Source organism: Vulpes lagopus, chromosome 8 (assembly GCF_018345385.1).
Source record: "Vulpes lagopus strain Blue_001 chromosome 8, ASM1834538v1, whole genome shotgun sequence".
In the NCBI taxonomy this organism is placed as follows: Eukaryota; Metazoa; Chordata; class Mammalia; order Carnivora; family Canidae; genus Vulpes; species Vulpes lagopus.
In genome coordinates this window covers 108,703,298-108,728,330 of record NC_054831.1, presented here as the reverse complement: position 1 = coordinate 108,728,330, position 25,033 = coordinate 108,703,298, and the positions used below count along the sequence as shown (strand labels likewise).

The following is a 25,033-nucleotide window of genomic DNA, read 5'->3' as shown; positions in this document are numbered from 1 at the left end:
CCTTCTCAAATGTAAACTCCAAATGGGTGAGACTTGTCTCAGCCTTGCAACTACAAAGCTAAGAACAGTGCTCAGTAGTAGCAAGCCCTTAACAAGTAAGGTGTGGAGCCAATATCCACAGGACATTTTCAGCCCATTTTTTTAGCTGTTATGCACCCACAGAACCAATATGATTTTTTTTTTGTCATCTGCAGTACCTCTTGACAATAACCAATATTATTTTATACCAGGCCCTGTGCTATGGGGCTCTACTCATTATTTTCTACTTATGTATCCCAAGGCATATCATCTAACATACAGCATGGGTAGAAGTATCTTGAAAACTATAAAACATTCTAAAAACACCAGCTTATTAAACCCACCCTGAGTCAAGAACAGGTACTTTACCTTCATTTCCACCACCTTCTAGGTGAACCACCTCAAGTATTACCCTGAACCTACCTCTCTGAACTGTTATTCTAGTCAGTAGAATGGGAGTAACAAAAAAATAACAACTAACAACTAGCGACTTACATGCTTCCATTTCCCATATACCAAGCCCTTTATATTAATTTACTTAGTTCTCATAAAAACCCAATGTGGCAGATACTATTATTAAGTACTTTGCCCAAGGTCATGAAATTAGTAGGTACTGGAGCCAGGATCACCACACTTGTGCTATGCTGCTGCCCTGGGCACTGTAGCAAGGATGCTGAGATAATTTGTGTAATGAAGCTTTGTACCTGTCAAAAGTTATTACACTTGGTGTCACGGTATTCCATGTATCTTGGTGATGCTTCCATCAGCACACAATGCCTAGATATGCCTTGTCTGCTGGATTATAAGATTTGTCAAAGCAGGGATTTCAGCATTATCTCTGAATCCCCAACATCTAGCACAAAGGAGTATTCAGCAAGTCTCCTGAATGTTAAATGACCATGTCTTTTTCATCTCTGTGATTCCTACACCTTGCCCAGCACCTGGCACATAGTAAGCACCTAACAGGTACTTAGGGTATAAATTATAGGAAAAGACGTAAATGTACATGGATAAACATCAAATGAAATCTGAATCATTTAATATAAGGGTTTTTGCATTTTCATCTTTTTTTTTTTTCCCTCGAGAGGCAATATGAAATAGTGGAAGGAGCTCCAGAGTGACAGGCAGAGACCCCCCCCCCCCCCCCCCCCCGGGCTCAAACCTAGGGCTCGCTACCCCTCCTAAACCTGACCAAGCCCCTTCCCTCCTGGGACGTTTCTTCCCTGAGCTCCGTATTGCACAGGAGCTCCACGCTGTCCAGGTGCCTGAAGACAAGTAAAGTCAACTGCTCGGAAAGGCCCTTCAGGCGAGACCCCAATATTCCTCGTTCCTCTGCGCGGGACGGAGAACTACAGACGACGCACCGGTTGCCCGGCAACCGTGGCTGGGGGGGGGGGGGCGGCGGGAGGAGGCGGGGCCGGGCGGCGCGGCGGGGGGGCGGGGCGCGGCCCGCGGAGATCCCGGGGTCCGGAGGGCTCCGGAGGGCTCCGGAGGGCCCCGGGCGGCCCCGGGCTCCGTGCGGCGGGAGCGGTTACCTTGCCCGCTTGGGTGGCGGCTGCCAGGCACGGGTGAGTCCCGTCGTAGCGCCCTATGGCCACCATGCGGGGGCTGATTTTGTGGCGCAGTTTCAGGGTGAACACAGGCAGCAGCATGACGGCGGCGGCTCAGGGCAGGAGGGTGCGGGCTCCGGGGCCAGAGCACCGGCCTCCAGCGGCTTCAGGCGCGGAGCGACCGGCGCGGGAGGGAGGAGGCCGGGCCCCCGCTTTCCCCCCCCGCCCGCTCTCCGCCCCCCCCGCCCGCTCTCCGCCCCCCCCGCTCTCCGCCCCCCCCGCTCTCCGCCCCCTCCCCCGCTCTCCACGCCCCGCTCCCCGCGCTCCCCGCTCTCCGCGCCCCCCCCCTGCTCTCCGCGGCCGCCTCCCCCGCTCTCCGCGCCCCCCGCTCTCCGCGGCCGCCGCTCCCGTCCTCCGGCCGCGCAGGCTCCGCCCCCCCGTGCGCGGCTGCGTGGTCGTCCCGGCGCGGGCCGAGCCCGGAGGCGCCTCCCTCCCTCCGGCGGGGACGGGGCCGCGTCGGGCTGCGCTGCGCGAACGCGTGGGAGCGGGGTGCTCGGGGCCTCCTGCCGCCCCCAAGCTGCGCCCCTGCAGCTCCCGAGCGTCCCCGGGTGAATGCCCGCCGGGCCTTCCGATTTAGCTGTTAGTCGGGGCAAACCAGGTGCGTCCCTGCGCTGAGTACCCCGATTCTTTCCGAATAAATAAATAAAAATCAGGCTTTAGACTTTCATGTTTAAAGAATCCAGAGTCCCCTTGTACAATTCCCTACATATTTTTACATGAAAATATACAAAATGGGAAAGTCACAAAACGTCTCCCATTCATTCAAATATGCAGTGTGTCAGGCACTGTTGTAGACAGTGGAAGTATAGCAGTAGACACACCAGTTCACTGCTCCCCTGGAGCTCTGCTGCTGCCGACTTACTAGTCACGAGAGACTGGCACGGAACCAGAAACACATGCAGTCATTTGGTGATGAGAACTATAAAGCAGGGAGGAGGGGTAGAGAGTTGGAGGGAGTGCAGTACTTCGTAGGGAAGGGACCTCACTGACAAGTGACCTTAGGTAAGGACTTGAAAGTGAGGGAGCCAGCCTTGAGGAAGAGTAATTTTGAGCAGGTGCAAAGGCCCTGAGCACTCCCTCTGGCTGCCTTCCGGAAACAGGCATTCAGAAGTGAGGGATGAGGTGAAGTAGGAACCAACACAGGTGACTGGGAAGGAGCAGCCACTGAGGAAGTAGGACAAGGACCATAGTGCTCTGGAAGCCAAGTGGAGACAAAGAGAAGGAAAATAACTGTGTCAGATGCTATAGGTAGATCTTGAAAGATGAGTTCTAGGATATTCTTATTACTTGGATTATGTAATCACAGCTATACAAATGAGCATCTTTTTTTTTTTTTTTTTAAGATTTTATTTATTTGAGAGAAAGAGAGCATGAGCAGGGTGAGAGGCAGAGGGAGAAGCAGGCTCTCTGCTGAGTAAGGAACCTGACATGGGGCTCGATTCCAGGACTCTGGGATCATGACCTGAGCCAAAGGCAGATGCCTAACTGACTAAGCCACCCAGGCACCCTGAGGATCTTTCTTAAAGCCTACTGCTGTGTCTGTGACTGGGCGTAACCTCCTTTGGAGATCACGTCAAAAGACCAAATTTGAGGGCCATGATGGAGTGTAAAGCCTGAGACAATGGCCCTCTTTACCCCCTCTGATGGACCTTGCCTCTGGATTCCCCCAGCCCCTTTCTGCCCCACCACATCCTCTGTCACCCTTTGAGACCCCACAGTTCATAGCAGTTCCCTGACCAGCCTCATAGTAGAACTTGCCCTGGATTCGTCCCCCTGCCTTCCTCCATCAGAACTTAATTTGTTTTATGAAGTATCCTTCCCCTCCGCCCCAGACTCTACTTCCACAGAGTTGTCAGCAAACTGAATCCACTCCCCTTTGCTAATAGCTGATCTCAGCTTGATAGGCCACCTTTCTCAGGAACAGCTTGAAAGGAATGAATATCTAATAGAGATCATTTTGGGCGGTCAGTTTTCGGACAATCTCCATATGCCAGGCAGTATTCAAGGGTCCACGAAAACAGTGGTGAACAAGAAAGATATAATTGGTGCCCCTATGGAGTTTTTACAACCTAGAGGAGGTAAGGAGCAACAGACATTACACACGAAAGCAAATAAGATCAATTTTATCTGGTCATAAGACTGATGTGCTGGATGGGGCTCAGAGAAAGGCTCTCGGAAGAAATTTGCCTAAGGTCTTTATGACAAGAAAGCAGCAGGCATTAGAAGATGTGGGGGGAGGGCTTTCCAGGCAGGGGTAATAATAAAGGAAAAGGCCCAGGTTGGACATGTTTGAAGATCAGAAAGAAGACAAGGTGGCTGGAACGTAGTGAGTGAGAAAGAAGTCACATCACCTTGGGCTATGAGCCACACCAAGGAGCTTGGATTTTACTCTTTAGCAGGCAGACAAGTCCATGGCCTACTGGATTTCCATATAAGGCTGGCCTTGGCCTCCATCCACCAGCAGAGCTTCATTCACTTTATGTGCTGCATTGGTGGCCTCTGCCTTTATAGTTTCTCTTCCTAAGAGGACATTACAATTAGCAGCAACAGCAGCAGAATCACTAACATTTCATTTTCTTCATGCCATCATTTCTAAGTACTTCATGTGAATCAGTTCACCTAATCCTATAATAACCCTATCAGGCAGGTACTATTGTTAGCCCATTTTACAGATGGCAAAGCTTTTCCACTGTCACCTCCTCCCTTCACGACTCTGCTGGCTCCCCAATTTCAACTAAAGAGAGTCCAAGCACTTTGACAGCTTCTGGAAATCAGCTTCTAAATACCATTGGCCTCTGTAAGCCTCCTCTTCTGTCACTTCTGGCCTCAAACTCGATCCCTTCGTGGATGCTATCTCTATCTTCCCTGCCTTTGCTCACATTGGCCCTCTGCCTAGAATGTCCTTTCCTCCCTTCATAACAGGTTGGACATCACCACTCCAGTTGGTCATGTCTGCTACCACATTTAAGAGGTAGCCACCCTTTCATGGGTGGAAATCACATCATTTGCCATATAGGGGCTGTTTGAGTCTTTGGATCACAATCCTTTTTTTTTTTAATTAATTTATTTTTTTGGGGGGGGGATCACAATCCTAGTTAGGATCAGCAAGGATCTCCAGAAGGTTAGATAATCCCCATCCTCTTTGACAAACACTGATCAGAGCAAGGGACTTGGGGAGGCTCTCCTCTAAGGAGAAAGGAACAACAGCTAGAAGAGGCTGGCCCAGAGATGACTCTCCCTCTACCAACAGTCCACAAGTCTTCTCTATCTCTCATGACCCCCCAGGAATCACTGGTTCTTCAGAGGGAACATCTGTCATCTTCACATCAGTGAAACCTGGGGCTTCTGAGGACCCAGGACTGTGGGAAGTTGCTGATGGGCTCTAGACTGGCAGCACTACATAGTGGGTGAGCCCACAAGTCTCATAGTTTGAAGACCCGAGTTCCAGATTCCTCTTCCATCAGTCACTCCCTGAGACTCAGGCCCATCATTTAATCCTAATGTTCATATTTATTGAGAGCCTTCTCTCTGCCAGGCACTTGACACACACTCACTTAACCCTCACAGCCACCCTCTGAGGCAGATTCTATCATCATCCCCATTCTTGTAAGAGAATGGAAACTGAGTCACAGGTTTTATAACCCAAGGTCACATGGCTGGTAAGTGGCAGAACCAGAATGGCAAACCCAGGTGGTCTGGCTCCAGGGCTTGAGCTACTAACCACTGCACTTACTGTACTGTCTGTCTCCTGCAGTAAACTTCCTGAGTGCCAGCATCTTCTAGAAAAGAGAAATATCTGGAGTACTACTTCTGGGGAGTGTCGTGATAATTATACAAACTAATATAAGTAAAACAATGTCCTGCCTTAATAAGGGTTCCCATAAACGGTTATTATGATTATTATGGGCTTTTTATATTAAGCCTGCCTTTGACTTGTTAGGGTTGTTATAATAAATGTGTAATAAATATGATGTCCTTTTTTTTTTTTTTTAAGCAAGTAACATTATTTCCAGTTCCTTTCAGCCCTGGGGGAGGGGAAGCGGGGAACCCATCTAGCTAGACCAGGTGTGGTGGGAACTAGGTGAGACCTGTCTTGGAATGCTGACTTCTCTGTCCCCTCCCCCGCCCCCCAAGTCCTCACCTTGCTATGTGAAGCAGCCCCACTAGAGGGTGTGCAGGTGTAAAGAACAGAGATTCATGTACCTTGGGACTCCGGATAACAGGCCTGGAGGAGGGGTGTGCCTGGTGAGAGGGCCTTTCGGGACAGAAGGCCTCCAACTGTCGGTCATGGGGTTGCCTTCTGGAGAGTGCCTGGGGCAGGAGGCCAACTGGAGGAGGACTTGTGACTTTTCTTTTGTGCACTGTGATGTTTGTTGTTTTCACAGCAAGCTTGTGCTTTTGTATTAAACACACACACACACACACACACACATGCTTTAACATAAAGTAGTGTGAGGGGCACCTGCGTGGCTTAGTCAGTTTGGCGTCTGCCTTCGGCTCAGAATATGATCTCAGGGTCCTGGGATCAAGCCCCAGATCGAGCTCCCTGTTCAGCAGGGAGTCTGCTTCTCCTTCTCTTTCTGCCTCCCACCTGCCACCCCCCGCCCCAGTTTGTGCTCTCTCTCTCTCTCTCTCTCAAATAAATAAATAAATAAATAAATAAATAAATAAATATTTTAAAAACTGAAATAAAGTAGTGTGCAAGTGGAGGATGTCTATGGATTGTAGAGATGCAGATCTATAGCCCCTCCCCACCCCGTTTCCCCAGAACCTGCCTTTACAGGACCCCAGTCCAAGGGCACCTGGGTGGCTCAGTGGTTGAGCGTCTGCCTTTGGCTCAGGGCATGATCCTGGGGTCCCGGGATCGAGTGCCACATCGGGCTCCCTGCGAGGAGCCTGCTTCTTCCTCTGCCTATGTCTCTGCTCCTCTCTGTGTGTCTCTTGTGAATAAATAAATAAAATCTTTAAAATAACCTCAACATACTACATTTTAAATAATTTTCTTGTATGTAAATTATGCATCTAGGAAGTAGGTTTTTTTAAAAAAATTTTAATCTAAATTTAAATTTAAAAGATTTTTAAAGAGGGCAGCCCAGGTGGTTCAGCGGTTTAGTGCCACCTTCAGCCCAGGGTGCAGTCCTGGAGACCCAGAATCGGGTCCACATCAGGCTCCCTGCATGGAATGGAGCCTGCTTCTTCCTCTACCTGTGTCTCTGCCTCTCTCTCTCTCTCTCTGTGTGTGTGTGTGTGTGTGTGTGTCTCTCATAAAAAAATAAAGTCTTTAAAAAAAAAAAGATTTTTAAATCACTCCCATACATTAAGTCTTTCAATGACTTCCCATTACACGTTAAATAAAACCTAAAACCCTAAGTTGGTCTACAGAGCTCTGGTGTCTCTGAACCATCCCAACACACCAAGTGTGGCCTCACCTCAGGACCTTTGCACTTATAGCTCCCTCCACCTGGGAGGCACTGCCCCCAGATCTTATCAAGTCTGGCTCCTGCAAGTCAGTTAGGTCGCAACTCAGTATCTCTCTCCTCAGAGAGGCCTGCCCCATGCCCCAGCTCTCTTTCTCTCTTTCTTTCTCCCTCGTTCTCTCTCTCTGTCTCTCCCTATCTGCTCCATTTTCTTCAAAGCATTTATCTCTTTCTGAGAATATCTTATTTATTTCTTTACTAGTTTTTTGTCTGGCTGTCCATGTACAAATACAAGCTCTACAGGTGTCTTGGCCACTTCTGATAGGGAAGCCCAATAACTAGAAATTCCCCCCACCACCATCTGAAGAGAAAGAAGAGGTAGAAGTCAGGCAGGTTAAAGCAATAATATGGCTTTATCCCTAGTGAGAATTAATCATGGAGAATGTGACTTCTATTTGCTAAAAAAGTGAACTTCCTCATCCTGAATGCCTGAATCAAAGAGATTTGTCCATCTCTGGAGAGCCACAGGCCAAATCCTGGGTCAGGCTCCTTTCTTTTTTTTTCTTTTCTTTTTTTTTTTTTTTTTTTTGAAGATTTTTATTTATTTATTCATGAGAAACACAGAGAGAGACAGAGACACAGGCAGAGGGAGAAGCAGGCTCCACGCAGGGAGCCCGATGTGGGACTCGATCCCCTGACCCCAGGATCATGCCCTAAGCGAAAGGCAGATGCTCAACCGCTGAGCCACCCAGGTGTCCCAAGCTCCTTTCATCACATGTTAAGGAGTCAAGCAGGCTGGCTCTCTGGAGGAAGCTGAGATGCCAGCCCAGGAATCAGAGCCAGGCAGCAGAGGCAAAAGACACCAGGACTTCCATGTAATGTTCTTGCTCTATCTACAAGAAACATCCCAGCCTAACATCATCCAAGCATCCTCAACAATTCCTGGCACGTAGTAGATGCTCTTTAAATATCTGATGAATGAATGATGGCCTAATTCAAATAAATAAATATCACATTGTACATACTTATTTGGCAGGACCTACTACAGCACCTTATAGTCTTTTCCACCTGGAAGGCTCAGCCTCCAGATCTTGTCAAGCCTGGCTCCCACAGTCAATCAGATCTCAGCTCAATGCCCCCCACCCCACCCAGAGAGGACTCTCTCTCATTACCCTGCTTTATCTCTCCCATCCTATGGTATTGGCCTACACAACTTCTCCCCACTGAAAAATTCAAAATAGATTGTATGGTTTTGTACCAATAAGCACCATATTTTGCACCATGACACCCACAAGACCATACTTGAGATTCTGCACATGATTCTAAATATGATTCTGGGTAAGCCAGAGACTCCCCAAGAGAAGGGAAGCCATGGGGGATTGATTACCATTTGCACACAAATGAGGATCAGGACTTCATATTTTTAATACATAAACAACAATAAAGCAATGCTGTGTATCACATCTTCAGTTTTGTAAAGACCTATTCCATAAGTTATATTTAAGGACTCTTTAGGAAAGTAAGATTTGGTCTAACAGGATTCAAATATAACAATAGCCTTGCCAAAAAATTCACTCAAAAAAAATTTCAATGAATTTTTGTTGATGTTCTTTCCAACATTTTCTGGTTTGAAGCATAAGCATCTGATTCTGAAATACCCTTCTAACTTAAGTAAATTATGATTTTTTTAAATCTACTAATCTACTCTCTAACCTTTTTGCTGTCGTGACTAATGGAAAACTCCTTCTGCTTTCATCTCTACCTGCCAAGCCCACAATGGTAAATGGTACAGATCGGAAGGTGTGACCAGAACTGTGCTGACAGTAACAAGCCAGCTCTGCCAAGGCAACGAGGACCGGGAGGCTTCAAATGATTTTGAATTTAGAGACCATGGCAGGATACAGTGAGCCCAGTACCCAGGGAGCAGAGGAACCAGCTCCTGACCCAGCCTGCCCCCCAGGGTGCAGATCAAAGCTGATAGCTGGAGTCTGTTCCAGTTTCCAAGGAGTAAGCTGTTTATAGCCCCCTGGAGCCATACCTGGGTGTGGGCAGCATCAGACGCTGGCTGAAGCTTGACTCAGCTTTAGTAATTACCCATTTGGGTAGGAAGCCAACTGCTGGGGCATCTGCTCTGGAAGTATGAGTTTCCTACCTTGGTATAAATTCTTGTAGCTGAGAGCATGGTGCAGCTTTGCTGATCTGAGCACCATATCTTCAGGGGGCAGAGCAGGCTAAAGAAATTCCAAGTCTCATTTCTATGATCATGGCATTTCCCAGTAGGAAAGGGCAGAGAGATCACCAGCCTCAGCTTCTGACCATCCAGTCCTTGTTTGAGTACTTACTGTGCCCACAACTCACATGAAGGCCAGTATCTTTAAACAGAATTCTCAGAAATCTCTTACTTATATTATTATATAAATATGTTTATCTTATATATATACATATCTTTTATATAAACTTACATAAGTAATCTCTTACTCATGATACTCTACTGAGCCATGTAGAGCTCAGAGCCTCTGTTGAAACAGACAGATTGCCTTCATGACTCTTCCCATGTCAGCTCTTTGGGTACTTGAAGACGTATCATCATGCTTCCATGGGTTCTTCATGCTTAAAGTCCCCAGGTGTACCCTTCAAGACTTCCTTAGGATGTGAGAGCATACTTTACCATGAGTTCTTGCTTGAGGAGACTGCAGATGTGATATTATCTTGAACCCTACCTCCCTCCCAACACACACACAGAAGTACTTCCCTTCATATGCTGAATTCTCCAGAAACAACGCCAGGAACCAAAAGTCAGGGCTATTTTTTTTTTTTTTTTTAAGAATAGACAAAAGCAAACTGCCTAAAATGCTTAGGCTGGACGGGTCCCTGCAGGACACAGAAGGCGTGTTCAACTGGGATTGTGAAAACCTGAACCAAGGGACTATTTACAGAGGTATAGTAGCACTTGGGAAACCAACACAGGGCAAGGAGGCAGCAGGGGAAGTTGTAACCACCTGTGACAGACTGAATTGTGTCCCTCCTCCCCACTATGTTAGAGTCTGAACCCCTAGAATCTCAGAATGTAACCTTATTTGGAGAGGGTCTTTGCCGAGATAATCAAGTTTAAGAGAGGTCATTATGGTATCATAATCCATACGAATGGTGGCCTTATGAAAGGGGGAATTTAGGGCACCTGGGTGGCTCATTCGGTTAAGCGGTTAAGCATCTATCTTCAGTTCCTGTCACAATCTTAATCTCAAGGTCCTGAGATCGAGCCTTGAGTTGGGCTCCCTGTTCAGCAGGAAATCTGCCTCCTCCTCTCCCCCTCCCCTCTGCTCACGAGCTCTTTCTCTCCCCACACCAAATAAATAAATAAAAACTTTAAAAAAAAAAAAAAGCATGGGGGAATTTGAATATAGACTCACAAAGTGTAGATGAAGGCAGAGATCAGGGCAATGACTCTGAAGCCAAGGAATACCAAAGATGGCCACCAAACCCTCAGCAGTGAGGGAAGACCACGGAACAGATTCCCTCTCACGGCCCTCAGAAGGAACCAATCCTACAGAGACTTTAATGTCAGACCACTAGCCTCCAGGATTGTGAGAGAGTAAATTTCTGTTGTTTAAGCCACCAGTCTATGGTACATTGTTATGGCGCCCTGGGAAACTGACACACCACTCCCTACCCTTCCCCAGGGAAGGGAGCTATGTTTCAGGAGCCCAATGAAGGGGCACCTGGCTGGAGCTGCATTCATCGAGGTGGCAGCGCAAGGAGGAAGCTGAGCAATCAAGACTCTCACCGTTCTCTCCTCCTGCCCTCCAGTCTCCTACATCACCTACGCCAGTGGAAGCCAGCAGACAGGGGAGGTAGGAGTTGCAAACCAAGAATCTACCTGGAGGGGCATGTTGTCCACACTTCTTTTATGACCTATCTGTGTGGGTTTCTTGGCAGATCTGGCAGGAAAGGAGCTCAGAAAACCACATCCCAAAGAGGGGATGTGACAATGCAATCCATATAATGCAGATTTGCTACTCCAATTCAACAATCTGATTCTTCAATCACTCACTCCTGCTGACTAGAGGGCTGCTGCCTGCTTCATCATTTCTGTCTTGTCCTTCCACTCATGCCCTCTAACCTCTTCAGAATGATGGCTTCTTGAAATATTTAATTTATTAATGAAGAGATAATACTTGGATAGCCTACCAAATTAAAAGATATAAAAGCATATATACAAAGATGTGAAGAAATTGGAACCTTCACGCACTGTTGGTGGGAATGCAAAATGGTGCCACCACTGTGGAAAACAGTATGAGGATGCCTCAAAAAACTAAGCAAAGGGTTACCATATGATCCAGAAATTCCACTTCTGAGGATACACCCGAGGAATTGAAATCAGAGACTCAAGCAGACATTTGTACAACAGTGTTAACACAGCATTATTCATGATAGTCAGAAAGTGATAATGACCCAAGTAGCTGTCAAGACATGAATGGATAAATCAAACAGAAGAATGAACAAATCAACAAAATTCATACCAGGGAATAATATTCAGCCATAAAAAGTAATGCCTCCATGCTTCCACGTGGAGGTAACTTGAAGATATTAAAGTCAAGTGAAATAAGCCAGACACAAAAGGACAAATATTGTATGGTTCCATTTATATAAGGTACAGGAATAGGGAAATACATAGAGAGAGTAGAAGTTACCAAGGGCGGATGGGGGATGGAGGCAGAACAGGGAGTTATTGTTAAATTGGTGTAGTTTCTGTGTGGGATGAGGAGAAAGTTCTGGACATGGTGTGACAAGCAGTCAACACTGTGAATGTGCTTAATACTGCTGAATTGTTCACTTTCAAATGGTTAAAAATGTAACATTTAAGTTATTTATATTTCATCACAGTACAAAATTATATATATATATATATATATATATATATATATATATATGATTTTGTTTATTCATGAGAGACACAGGCAGAGGGAGAAGCAGACTCCCTGCAGGGAGCCCAATATAAGACTGGATCCCAGGATCCCAGGATCACGCCCTGAGCCAAAGGAAGATGCTCAACCGCTGAGCCACCCACACATCCCAAAGGAATACATATTTTTAAAGAATATACAATGAAAAGAAAGTCCCCCTCCCACCCCAGTCCTTGCCATAGGATCCCCTCCGTAGAGACCCTCCTGAGACCAGTTTCCTGGATCTTCTAAAGACGGCCCGTGATCACATGAGTTGGTCCCTTCTTCCTCTGCATACCCTTCCCCCAGCTTTTATTCCCTCCACAGATAGTAGCACACTAGACGCATGGTTTTATATCTTGCTTCTTAACGATATGCTTTGGAGAGCAGCCTCGTTTTTCCGGTAAGGCCGCAGAGTGGTATTCCTGTACAAAGCCTTTCACGTAGAAAGTGTCAGGACCAACATTTGACATCAACATTTGTATTTTAATGAAATAGAATACCTTAACTCCAAAGAACAAATCAAGAATGGTAGAATTACAGAAAACCTGCCAAGTGTGTGCATTCGTGAGGACAGGGTGGGGAATATAGTCTTTCAGCTCAGCTTAACATTTATGGAGGCCACACCGGGAGAAAGGTCCTTTGCTGAATGCTGATATAATAATAGCCAACAGCTATAAAGCTCTTACCATGTGGCAGCTACTGTTCTATGCACATTAACTTATTTAATCTTTGCAACAACCTTATGATGTAGGCGCTGTTACTAATCATTCCTGTTTTACAGATCGGTACTCCCAGGCATGAAGAGGTAAGTAGCTCGCCTAGGATCCCATAGCTAATTAATGATGGACTGGTGCTGCGCCCAGAGAGTGGGGCTCTCGGGCCCTTGCTCTTGTACAGCACTGGTGCTGCCTCTTGGGCATGCACACATTGACTGAATTTCACACCGGGCCCCAGGTTTCCTACTGAGAGAGGTATAATGATGCCATATACATAAGCCCCATGCCCGATGAGTTAGCAGCCACAGCAGGGGCACAACTCACCCTAATACAAGGCAGAGAACTGATCACAGTTAAAAGAGGATGGAATGTTCTGAAAGCTCGAGGAAAGATGATGAGGAATACCCAGTGGAGGAAGTGACTTCTGAGTGTGAAGGGAACCAACATTTATGGAGCAGCCACCCCACACCAGCCACTACATCTGTTGAGTCCTCTTGGCAACCCTATTATCACCCTCATTTCACAGACCAAACAAACTTAAGCCCCCAGAGATGCATGAGAGTGGTGAAGCTGAGACCCTCTCCCAGGATCGGCTAGCACTCAGAGCCAGGGCCTCTCTCCACAGTGAGGTACCAGCAAGCTGTTCCCAAGACCAGTGACATCAGCCCTCCTCTGTTGGCATGTGTGGGATCTGTAGTCAACCTAATGTGAATCGTGGCCAATGAATAAATCAAAAGCACTTTGAAGATGACATTGCGCATATAAAGAGCCCGTTCCCACAGTTGCAGGCAGTGAAGCACGACAGGACGGTTTGGGGCTTGGGGCGAGGATTGTGGTGGTGACAGTGTCTCAGCAGAGCAGGAATTCCTAGGGCAGAGGAACGCCGAGCAAAGAGGTTGAACTCATCCATTAGGCTGGGCTCCAGCAGAAACCTGGCTGTTTCTGGAAGAATCAAAAGGAGACTCTTAGGGGCACCTGGGTGGCTCAGTCAGTCAGGCATCTGCCTTTGGCTCAGGTCACAATCCCAGGGGCCTGGGATCAAGCCCTGCATTGGGATCCCTGCTCAGTGGGAATCCTGCTTCTCTCTCCTTCTGCCTGGTGCTCCCCTTGTTTGTGCTCTCTCTCTCTCTCTCTCTAAGAAATAAATAAAATCTAAAAAAAAACAAAAAACAAAACAGAAAGATATAAGCCAAAATCTTATTAGTGTAGCAGGATTTCCATTAAGCATTTTTTTCTTCTTGCCTACCTACACTTTATTTCTTCCTTTCCTTTCTCCCTCTCTCTCTTTCCTCCTCCCTCTATTCCTCCCTCTCTCCCTTTCCCTTCCTCCCTCCTTTTTTCCTTTCTTTTCTTTTGAAAAAGTAATATGGTAAAAGTATTTCACCCTAGTTCTTTTTTCTTTTTTAAGTAATCGCTACACCTGGGGCTGGGGCTCACAACCCTGAGATCAAGATGCACATGCTCTACCAACTGAGCCAGCCAGATGCCCCTATGATAAGAATTCAAATGGTATAAAAAAGCCTCCAGTGTAAGTCTGCCTCCCAGCTGAGGTAACCCTCAACTCCCCAGACTCCCCGTCAGAGGTAACTACCACCATGATGTGTTTCTTTTATCTCCTTGCAGACATATTCTGTCCATATACAAATGTGGACAGTTAGCCTCTTTCCCCCCACATCACTGTGTACCTTGCTTTGCCTCAGTTAACACTATGTATCTTCTTGATCTTCCTATAAGGGGACATATGGGGTTACCTTATATTTTTAAGGATCTAGAATTCTATTGCATTAATGTGTCACAATTCTTTGAATCAATCCCCATTGCCATGCACACTCCTTTTCCAATCTTTTATGAGCAAAATTACAATGAATTGCACCCCTTTCTTTGTGCACAATGTATAAATAAATATATAGAATCATTTCCCACAAGTGGAGGTGCTTCGTGGAAGCCCACATGCCTTCCCCATTTGGGATGCTATTGTGGCTGGCCCACAGGCTGTAAGTCGCCTTGCTGCCTCCACACACACGTGCTTCACATTTTTGGATCTCTGCCAATCAGATAGATTCCTTTTTTTTTAATGATATCTGGTTGTAGTTTTAATCTGCATTTCTATTACTATAAGCAGAGATGAGTATCTTATCACTTGCTCTAAAAGCCATTTGTATTATTCTGACGTCTCTCCCTGCCACAGACCCTCCAGCAGAGGAACCCACAGCATTGGGGCACCTGGGTGGCTTAGTAGTTGAGCCTCTGCCTTCAGCTCAGGGCATGATCCTGGGGTCCTGGGATCGAGTCCCACAGCAGACTCCCTGCAGGGAGCCTGCTTCTCCCTCTGCCTATGTCTCTGCCTCTGTGTGTGTGTGTGTGTCTCTTATGAATAAATGAATTTTTAAAAATTAAAAAAAACATGGCATTAATCCCAGGCTGAGCCTTCTATGGACCCCTCTGGGGACTGTAAAGAATAGGATCTGGATCTCTTGGTGCATCTGGACCAGAGCCATCCCGGTGACTCCAGTCTCATTTTGGGTTTACTAGCTGTAAACCCAGGGTGATAATTTACCGTGGGAGCTGGGAACGTGACTCAGTGCAGGCCCAGGCAGCCCCCGGGCTCTCCGAGCAGCCAGCTGCCGCTGCCCGGCCCAGGGCAGGCCTGTCCTGCGACTTTGCCGCACACCACCAGCCCATCCTTGAAGAACAGAACTTAGTCCTTCTGGGTTTCTGTTTTCTCCCCAAGTCTTTAAAAAGCTGTGGTGGGAACAGAATGCTTCATTCATAGGAGGCCCTGAAAGGCCCTTTTGTGCTGCATCCGGTCCAGGAACCAGCTCAGTGTTCTCTGAAGGAGAAAAAACGTGGACAAAAGCTGGCATCCTGAGAACCCTGGAGGTCAGGTCCTCGTTAATTAGCCACTGGCGTCCCTGCCTCATTAGTATGCAAACACAGGCAGAGCGGAGCTTCTGCTGCTCCAAGCCGCTTGCTCGTCGTTAGAGGTGGGATTTTACTTTTCTCCCCTCTAGCACTTGCAGGGAGATCTCTACAGAGACAGGTTTTTTCTACCATGGGACCTCTGAGGTGGGTCATCACCCCACATTTGGTCATCATCTTGTTCATGCCCTCATTGTAGACATAGCCCTGAGTTTGGAAAGAGACATACTGGGTGGGGTTCAGACCCCCACTCTGTCCCTTCCTGGCTGGATGACCTTGACAGATGACCTCTCAGGGCCAGTGCTCTCCTTGCAAATATGGATTTACTGTAGTACATACTGCGCAGGTAAAGTACTGGTGTCCCGGATGCAGAAAATGGGCAGAAATAGGATTTGGAGATCACAGAACAGATTTAGAAGGGATTCATTTACCAGGCTTTTCCTTTGAGGAGATCAACCCAAGGAAATAATCACTGAGATCTAAAAAAAAATGCAATCAAATCCTAACATTTCCTTTGGGTTGAAATTCAGGAACTTCTTATTACCCAATTACCTTCAAGGTAAATAGTTAAAAAGTAAAATCATGGGACAGGTGGCTCAATCAGTTGAGCATCTGCCTTCGGCTCGGTCATGATCCTAGGGTCCTGGGACCGAGCCCCACTTTATGGGGAGCCTGTTTCTCCCTCTCCTGCTCCCCCTGCTTGTGCTCTCTCTTTTTTTCTCTCTCTCTGTCAAATGAATGGATAAAATCTTTAAAAAGTTAAAAGAAAAGTAAAACCAACCAATCAATCCTTGCCCTTGCACCTAAGACCCCATATGATCAGGCTCCTGTCCACTTCCTTGCCCACTATCCACCACTCAGCCTGGGGCTTGTTAGGGGGCAAGGGCAGGCCATCCTGACAAAGGCCACTTTGGCATGAAGATTTTTCAGAGCTGAAGGCGATCGAGACCCTGCAGGCTCTGCCCTTCCTCGAACTGCCTAGAAGAATCCAAAATTGGGGGTCTTTTCCAGCATAAAGACTATAACCAGAGCTAAATTTTATCAGAGTGACCCATCTAGTTACCGAACATCGGCCATTTTTCTTTTTCTTTTCTTTTCTTTTTTTTTTTTTTTTTGCACTTATACGCACATATTCCAGTTGCCTTTTTTCTTATCGTCCTGTGAAGCACATGACTTTGCTCTGGAGTCCCAGGCCCCTACCCGCTTCTCCCTCCGTTCAGGAGGACATACGTGCTTCCTTTTGCCTGGATGTCTTTTGAATTTCCATATGTGTAGGGATTCCCCATCTATATGCTATTAAATTTGATTTTCTCCTATTAATCTGTTTTAAGTCAGTTTGATTCTTAGTCTAGCTAAAAGGACATTTGAGAGGACAGGCCCCTGATGGCCCCAAGGCCCCTGCCAGGGGGCATCTCTCAGGGTTGTGAACACTCAGAGCTCCCTTATGTCCGTCTTCCAGCCCCTGATGTGGAAGCTCTTTCTACCTAGACTATCTCTCTCACTCTCCTCTCCAGTCTGGCTAATGTGTGCTCAACGATAGGTTTCAGGTGAAGCATTCACGTATTTAGGATGGGGGAGAGCAAGGGCCTGAAGCCCCCGGGTGGGTCATCCGTTCCTATGGCCCTCCCTCCGTAGGTTCTGTCTTGTGAGAGGTGTTGCACGTGTGGTTTCAGACTCCCGGGGCTGCAAGAGCCACCAGGGAGTGCATGCCCAGGGCCAGTACTGTGACTCACTGTGACTGGCACCTGGAAGGGGCTTGTGGCACCATCTGAGCAAGGGGAACAGAGAGGAGGGAAGGAAAGGACAGGGTGGTGGAGAGATGTGAATGTACAGAGGGGCTTTCTGGAATCAGCGGCAGAGGGATTTACCCATCTGGGTAAAGCCCCTGGAGATGGGAAGAGGTTGGAACAGATACAGTGGTGGCACTTGAAGGAACAAGCCGTTGGAAGGCCCCTTCTGAACTTTTCTGGGTCCTTACTCTTAGACACTTCAAAGGTGTTTACAACCCTAATTACCCCCACACGCTGTGGCCCCAGGCAGCCGCCAAACTTGGCCTCACTCTTCCTATTTGCAAGTGCGGAAACTAAGCCCCATGGTTAAGTTGTTGCCTAGGGCCCAAAGAGGAAATCAGCCTGAAAGGTGGCTCCTGTTCTCAGGAAATTACCCAGTAGAGCAAGAGCTGGGTGCTGGGGGTACCTTGGGCCTCAGCTTAGCAATGAGTGAGGGGACACTCCCTGCTCTGTGATTCTTTAATTCTCTACCGTGCATTTACCCAGCGCAGGATTTATAATGAGGCAGCACCCAGGCAGGCCACATTTGGCCCTAAAACATGTGATGATATCAGTGTTTGTTTAATAGAAGATTTTGTAGAAAAATTGAAATTCAAGGATTCTCTTGAAAGATCAAAAGGTCAAAAAAAATTTAAAAAAAAAAAGGAAAGATCAAAAGGTCTGGGAACACTGGTCCCACCGATTCCAGCTCCACAGATGTAAGGCTAGCTGGAGCCAAACGGTGGCTACCTCCTTTACACAGGGCATGTGTGCACCAGTTTGACACAGACCCCACTGCTCTCTTCTCTCTGGCCTGGCTTCCTTCACTCATTCATGAAACCTGCTAAACCCCATCCTCAGCACTTGAATCAAAGCTCTTGAATGATCTCTTCCCCCTTAGTTGCTTCCTCTAGCTGTATTGGCCTTTTCTGGGTGTCTTGTAAAAGCCAAACTCTTTTCAGCCACAGGACCCTTGCATATACTCTTCTGTCTGCCTGAAACACCCTTCTCCCACAACTCGCAGTGAAAGGGTCACTTCCTCTGTCTGAATTGGGTTGCCCTTAATACATCTAGAGTTGCCTCCCATGCCACATCACACCTCATAATTATTCACGGATGTGTTTGCTTGCTAGTCTTCTGTCTCTCCTATTAAAATACAAACTCTTGGAGGGCAAGCACTTGCCTGGTGTGTTTGGTTGCTCTGTCTGCAACACATAGCCCAGAACCTGGCAACCCTTGGGAACTTGGTAAATATTTCCAGCATGAATGTGTGAATGAATGCATAAGTGAGACCTTGCCAGGCCCATTGGATGTCCACTCAATGACAAGTGGCCCATCATCCCTGCCTTCCTGCAGGGCTAATAAGAGGATGTTGTTTTTCCAGGATTTCTGGTGTCATTCACTCAGGCTTATGTTTGCAGGCACTTGGGCTCCCTTTTCCAGAAACCCTGGGATAAAAGGTGAGTGAGAACATTTCAGGGTGTTTGCATTCAAACCTGAATACATGTGTCAGGCAAGGACTGATGATTTAAACCATCAAAGAGACAGCAAGACGACAGAGTACAAAATGACGTCTCTTTTAGACACAGATAAAGAGACTTAACTTGAATTAAATCTATAAAGTCCCAAAGTGGATGCAGAGAGGCAGAGACGATGGACACCCAATCTCAACTATTAGGAAAAGGAGAAGCTCCCATGAGGTTTAAAAGAATTTAAGGCAAAGAAAAGCCACCCGCTTCAATCTACTTTATGCAAAGGTCTTATGAAGTCTTCTACCCCAAGACATAGGATGAACTGATAATAAAAACAGGTTTAAGAAAGCTTCAGGGGTGGGAAGCCTGTGTTGCTCAGTGGTGAGCATCCACCTTTGGCTCAGGGAGTGATCCCGGGGTCCTGGGATGGAGTCCCACATCAGGCTCCCCACAGGGAGCCTGCTTCTCCCTTTGCCTGTGTCTCTGCCTCTCTCTGTGTGTCTCTCATGAACAAATAAATAAAAATTTAAAAAAGCAAGAAAACTTCAGGGGTTCCCGGGTGGCTGTCACTTAAGCATCCAACTCTTAATTTCAGCTCAGATCATGATCTCAGGGTCATGGGATCAAACCCCATGTCAAGCTCTGCACTCAGCAGGGAGTCTGCTTGAGATTCTCTCTCTCCTTCTCCCTCTGCCTTCCCTACCTCCTGCACACATGTGGGCTCTCTCTCTTTCTCAAACAAAATTTTTTTTTTTTAAGAATGCTTCAGATTCCTAAGGGACAGATTGGAGGCTGGGATGGAGACCCATTTACAACTGTGTGGCCAGTGTTTGGCTGATGCCAAAAGAATAAATAATGACCTGAATATGGTAGAGCACGGCATGCCTCTTTCCCAAGTGCCCAGCAGATCCCAGCCAGAGCAAGAGTGCTGGACTAAACAGATCCAAGTGATTGTTTACTTGGTGGTTCTGGGGTCTCCAAGCTGTACCTGACTTGTGTAGAATCGTGTCTTCCAGGCTTGGGAGTCAGCCACTCAGAGGGGGTCGGCCACAGGGAAAGTTGCAGGGTGGGGATGGTGAGGCCGATGTAGATTTTCATTCAGGTTAGTAAGCAAGCAGGTTTGGCATTTTGTACTAGATGAATGGAGAAGGTCTTCAAAGAGGGCAAAGGATGAGGTGGCATGAATAGATATCGCCACCTTGCAGTCAAGAATCTACTCCCAGGGTCTCAGATCCCAAGGGGAATAGCTCTTCATCATTGGCCATCCCCTAGTTTCTCCTGGCCTTCTGCAGCATCTCTCCCCTCCATATCCCTGAAAAACAAGAGAGATAAGCCAGAAGACAAACGTTGGGACTTGAGAGTGGCTAGGGGTTGGAGAAGTGGGAAGAGGCAGGAGATTTCTGCTCATCACAAAAACAAAAAATGAGAACTAAAACAAACAAAACAATCCACAAAACTCTACTAATAATGCTCCCTAAAAGGTAATAGGCTAAAGGTAATGAGCTTCCTGTCACAAGAGGAGTACAATTTCATGACTCTTATAGATGAGATTCCAGCATTGAGCACTTCACATGCTGACTGTGAATGGGAGAATATTCAGACCCTTTGACACTGTATGCAAAACTTTTTCTGGATGAGCATCTTTTTTTCATTATAGATAGTATTGATAGTAGATAGATAGTATTGAGCTTCTCAAAAGGGCTTATGACTCAAAAAAGATTAAAAATCATTGAGAAGGGGACCCCTGGGTGGCTCAGTGGTTGAGCATCTGTCTTCAGCTCAGGACGTGATCCTGGGATCCTGGGCTTGAGTGCTGCATCAGGCTTCTCGCAAGGAGCCTGCTTCTCCCTCATGTCACTGCCTCTCTCATGAATAAATAAATAAAATCTTTAAAAAAATTATTGAGAAGAACTAATGAGGTCACAATTTCCCAGATCTAGCTGCACATCAGAATCATCTGAGGAGTTAAAAAAAATGAGACCTTCCCCAACTCCCACTCCAAGCTCCCCCAAAATTGTGTTTTTTAGAGGCTCTCACTGGGTGGTTCTGATGCCCTCAACCAAGGACTGGTCTGAAGTCTCTTTAAAAAAAAAAAAGTAACCAAAGGCCTAGGTGAATTTTAAGAAATTTTGCACCTCCAAAGCTTTAGAATTCCAAGACAGAGGTCACAGAATGGGGCCCCATGGGCTGCTCTGGCCTAGGAGTGTTTTTTTGAGAGGAGAGTATTTAAAAATAATAAACAACTTTGGTCAATGTTTAAAAATTGGAATAGTTCTCACACATAATTCAGATTTTCAACTTCTTCTATATGACGCAATAAATGTCTCCTATAAATCTCCTATAAAAGAGCTAACAAAATTTGACCTGATTCCCAAATCTCAAATTCAACTAAAGTTACTGTGTTTGCCACCGGCCCAACTACTCCCTGTTACATATAATCAGCTTGCTTTACTCTTCGGAGTTAACTGCTAGTCCCTAGGCTCTTTAATTGGAGCCCCCTATTTGAAGCTTCCCCAGAAATTCACCAGCTTGAGAGACTGTTAACTCCAAGGTGTTTCCCAAAATGAGACAGAAGCTGTTTGTTCCTGACTGAGCTGGAAACCGAGGAGGGGTCGTTAGGTCTGCACTTTCCCCAGCCCCCTGCCTCCCACCCTGCTGACATCCAGAGTTGTCCTTAAACTCTGTCTAGCACTGGGCCAAGGACTTCAAAGCCACTCAAGATCCAAATTGAGTTGACACTAATCCTCTTTGGCCTCAGCCTGTTTTCTTGTGCCAGGCAGAAACTTCCCGCCTCTCCTCGCTTCCTATTAAAATTAACAAGCGTTGCAGGCAGGCATCAAAGGCAGGATTGTGTCTTTAATATTCCAGGCAGGCCCGGGCTGTGATCACAGCCCCTCCTCTGTCTTCCTCTCTTCCAACTGAATTGGGGGGGAATGGTTCAGCTGGGAGCTCCAGAATCAGAACATTGGCCATCCTTGTCTGTTTGATATTTGCACCAAGGGAAATCCCAGGGCCAGCAGAACATCTTCACAGCAATTTTCTTCAAAGTGCCCTGCAAAACCTGGCCAATTATTTGTAAGAGGCAGGCTGAGAAGGGTGTGTTATTATCCTTATTTTACTGGCAAGGGAAACGGAGGTCAAATGGCCTGCCCCAGGCCAGAAGGAGACAGAGAAAGAGAGAGAGAGAGAGAGAGAGAGAGAGATGGACTCAAAGTAGTGGCAGCATAAATCAATGCCCATTTGAGGCTCACAAAGACCTGTATCTGGTCCAGGAATTCTTGCACACCCAGCTTTCATACCCAGCCGGGTTGTTGTGACCGCCCCTCCTCATTCTCACGCTGAGCTTCCCAGACCTGAGCTGCATGAGGACAGTAGGTCAATAACCCCACAGGCACTGAGGGGAGCAACCAGCTTTGCCATCGAGCCCTCTACCATCCAGAAAACTGACTGTGGTGGCTATTCTCTTTCTGTACAACCCCCAAACTCTTGTTTTTTTTCTCCATAACTTTAATTGGGGATGATCTGATTATTTTCAGAGACCCATGCATTTATACTGGAGCAATCCACAAATTGAGTAACTAGTACACTATTCTCTCGAGTTATTAGCAGAACCCTGCTGACAGGTGGGAAGGGGCTGTATGTTTGCAAGCTTGGTCCCTCTACCTGAGACCTGTTTGAACGGAAGTCCACAGACACCGCCCACCTCCGCCAAGACTGTAGAACTAGACAAAGCCCTGGAGGTCTGGTGAGCCCACTGTCGGCAGAGCTCACGGTGGGGGCTGCAGGTCCTGAGCTGCTGTGTTCCCCCTCACATCTCTGGAGGAGAAGCATGGCCAAAAAGTGCCTGCAGACAATTAACAATTAGTGAAGTTTCTCAAAAAAGTAGCTTTGATCCCAATGCTTCAAATATAAACTGCTTTTCTGGGACTTTAGCTGAGAGGGTGCCCCTCCAGAAATCACAGGGTCGGGCATCTTCCAAACAGCCGTCTCTTTACCAGCACCCAGAACAGAACTGAGCAGTGATCTAGCTAGGGACACCTCCTCAGCGTTTCAGAGAAAATAAGGCCCCTGGCAGAGAAGTGAACTTGTGAGTGGATGACAACAGTGAGTGAATTTAGAGGATTCAGTGGCCCTGAGTCCAGGGCCGGTCTTCTTGCCCTAGGAGAAAGAAGAAGATACAAGAGAAAAAAGTGAGTTGCATGAAGGCAGAGGGGAATGAGAGAAGAGGAGGAGGAGAAAGGACATGAAGGGGAAGGAACACAGACTGAGAGGAGACAGGGAAGGGAGGGGTGTGCGCACCGCCCGAGCTCACGGTTCTGTGATGCCCACCAATGGTCTTTCCTCTGGGCATCTTGGCTCCCCAATTACACCTTAAAACCTTCTTTGTACCCCTGGGTGAAGCATGCGGCACCATGTGGGGCCCTACGTGGTTGCTTCATCAGAGCAGGTGGTTCTGGGAATGGCCACACTTCATAGTCAGCATAAGAGGTTTCCAAAGCCCGGGGAGGTTTTATTCCTCAATGCATCACCTCCGCCAGCTGATTGGCACTGAGGGTGGCACTTCTCCCTGCCACCCCCCCCTCCGCCCCGAGCCTCAGGCTCTCTGTCTATAAACATGTTTGGGATTGAGAGAGAGTTTAGACCCCATTATGGCCCTTATAGCCTAGCCTGGTGATCTAGGATTATGCTAATTCCAGTTCTACTGCTCCTCTCTTTCTTCAGGTATTCCTGAGAGGCATAACAGAACAAATCCAGAACCTCTTCCCATAAATACATTCCAGCTGGAAGGAAGGGTTTCTAAACAGAATAAGGCACAGAAGTCAGCTTTGCTGACTTGACCATTTCCCAGGGGGCTGAGTGACTGCTTGCAGAGAACAAAGTCTGAGGATTCACTCCAGGCTGCCCCTCCACTCGCCACCCGCCCCTGAGTGGTCTTCCTGGAGACATACCAGGATGTTCGTCTTCATCCCCCAAGGTCACTTTGAGCCCTCTGAACGGGGAAATTATTAAGACCAATAACGGAGGGGCACCTGGATGGCTCTGTCGGTTCAGCATCTGCCTTGGGCTCAGGTAATGATTCCGGGGTCCTGGGGAGTCTGCTTCTTCCTTTCTCTCTGGCATCTCCCTCCCCGCCATGCTCTCTCTCTTTCTGTCTCTCTCTCTCATAAATAAATAAATAAATAAATAAATAAATAAATAAATAAAATCTTTAAAAAAGATTTTTAAAAAACAGAAAACCAGTAACCAGAAAAACAGAGAGAGAGATAAGCCACATGGCCAAGAAAGTGATATAAACTGTTTCCAAAGTCGGATAAATTAGTGCCATGCTCCACTGAGCTATCATGGAACGCAGTGTGTTAGCAAGAATACTGGGTCGCAAATAGCCAAAAACGTTTTGACAGTATGTTCAGCCTCAGTAGTAATTAGGGAAGTATAAATCAGTAACCAAGAAAATGCCATTTTGTATCTGTCAGGCTGATGAAAATTAAGCCTGACAACATCAAGTGTTAACAAGGACGTGGACAAGGACCCTCGAGGGAGGACATTGGTCACGGGAGTGTAAGCTTTTGGTGAGCAATTTGGGAATATCTAGGAAAGCTGAATTAGCACATGACCTTCCATGCAACAAGTCTGCTCCTGGGTTTACCTCCAGAGAAACTCTAGCACGTATCACACTCACCACGTATATGTGGCGATCCATTGCAGCAATGTTGGTGATGAGAGAGAAGTGGAAACATCTAAATGCTCGTCAACAGGGAAAAGGAAAGAACTGTGAAATAGTCTTATAGTAAAGAGAATGCTAGAAAGCAGTTAAAATAAATTTCAAAATGCGGGGCAAAAAAAATAGCAAAAAAAAGTTGTAAAAGTCTACATAGAGAATGATGCCATTTTATATGAGGTTTACAAACTTGTAAAACAAGACCATGTAATTTTTATGGGTATGTATGTATGCAGTAAAAGTAGAAAAACATGCGTGGGCATGGTCAATACTTCGAGAAATTAGTTCCCGGGTGTGGTGGTGGTGGACGGAATGAGATATGGGAAGTTTATGTGGGAGGTTTCCACTCTCTTTGTTTTGTTCCTCTAAATTGTTGAAATGAATAGAACTTAATATTTGATAATGCCAGAAGTTTCCATATTTGATTTTCTATTCTGATCTGTTTTT

General features: G+C 46.8%; 2 protein-coding genes across 17 annotated transcripts in view; one reads left to right on the top strand and one right to left on the bottom strand.

Annotated features, from left to right (window-relative positions):
• BBS2 (Bardet-Biedl syndrome 2) overlaps positions 1-1,862 on the bottom strand; it is a 30,740-nt gene extending 28,878 nt beyond the window's left edge. Inside the window, exon 1 of one of the 2 annotated variants that reach the window (XM_041766953.1) lies at positions 1,554-1,862. In XM_041766953.1, the coding sequence (XP_041622887.1) occupies positions 1,554-1,670 (117 nt within the window). In that variant the 5' untranslated portion in view covers positions 1,671-1,862. The remainder of the gene's footprint in view (positions 1-1,553) is intronic. The other variant, XM_041766954.1, reaches the window with a different exon arrangement.
• MT4 (metallothionein 4) overlaps positions 774-25,033 on the top strand; it is a 35,305-nt gene continuing 11,045 nt past the window's right edge. For 2 of the 15 annotated variants that reach the window (XM_041766970.1, XM_041766966.1), the window contains exon 1: positions 774-1,586. Coding sequence is in view for 5 of the 15 variants with exons in the window: in XM_041766956.1 (XP_041622890.1) it covers positions 9,896-9,983; positions 10,726-10,896; positions 18,780-18,855 (335 nt within the window). In the remaining 10 variants the exon portion in view is untranslated. Of the gene's footprint in view, positions 1,587-9,870; positions 9,984-10,725; positions 10,897-10,981; positions 11,970-12,772; positions 12,797-18,779; positions 18,856-23,589; positions 23,938-25,033 lie in introns of those variants that run through there. The other 13 variants (XM_041766961.1, XM_041766960.1, XM_041766956.1 and 10 more) reach the window with 13 other exon arrangements.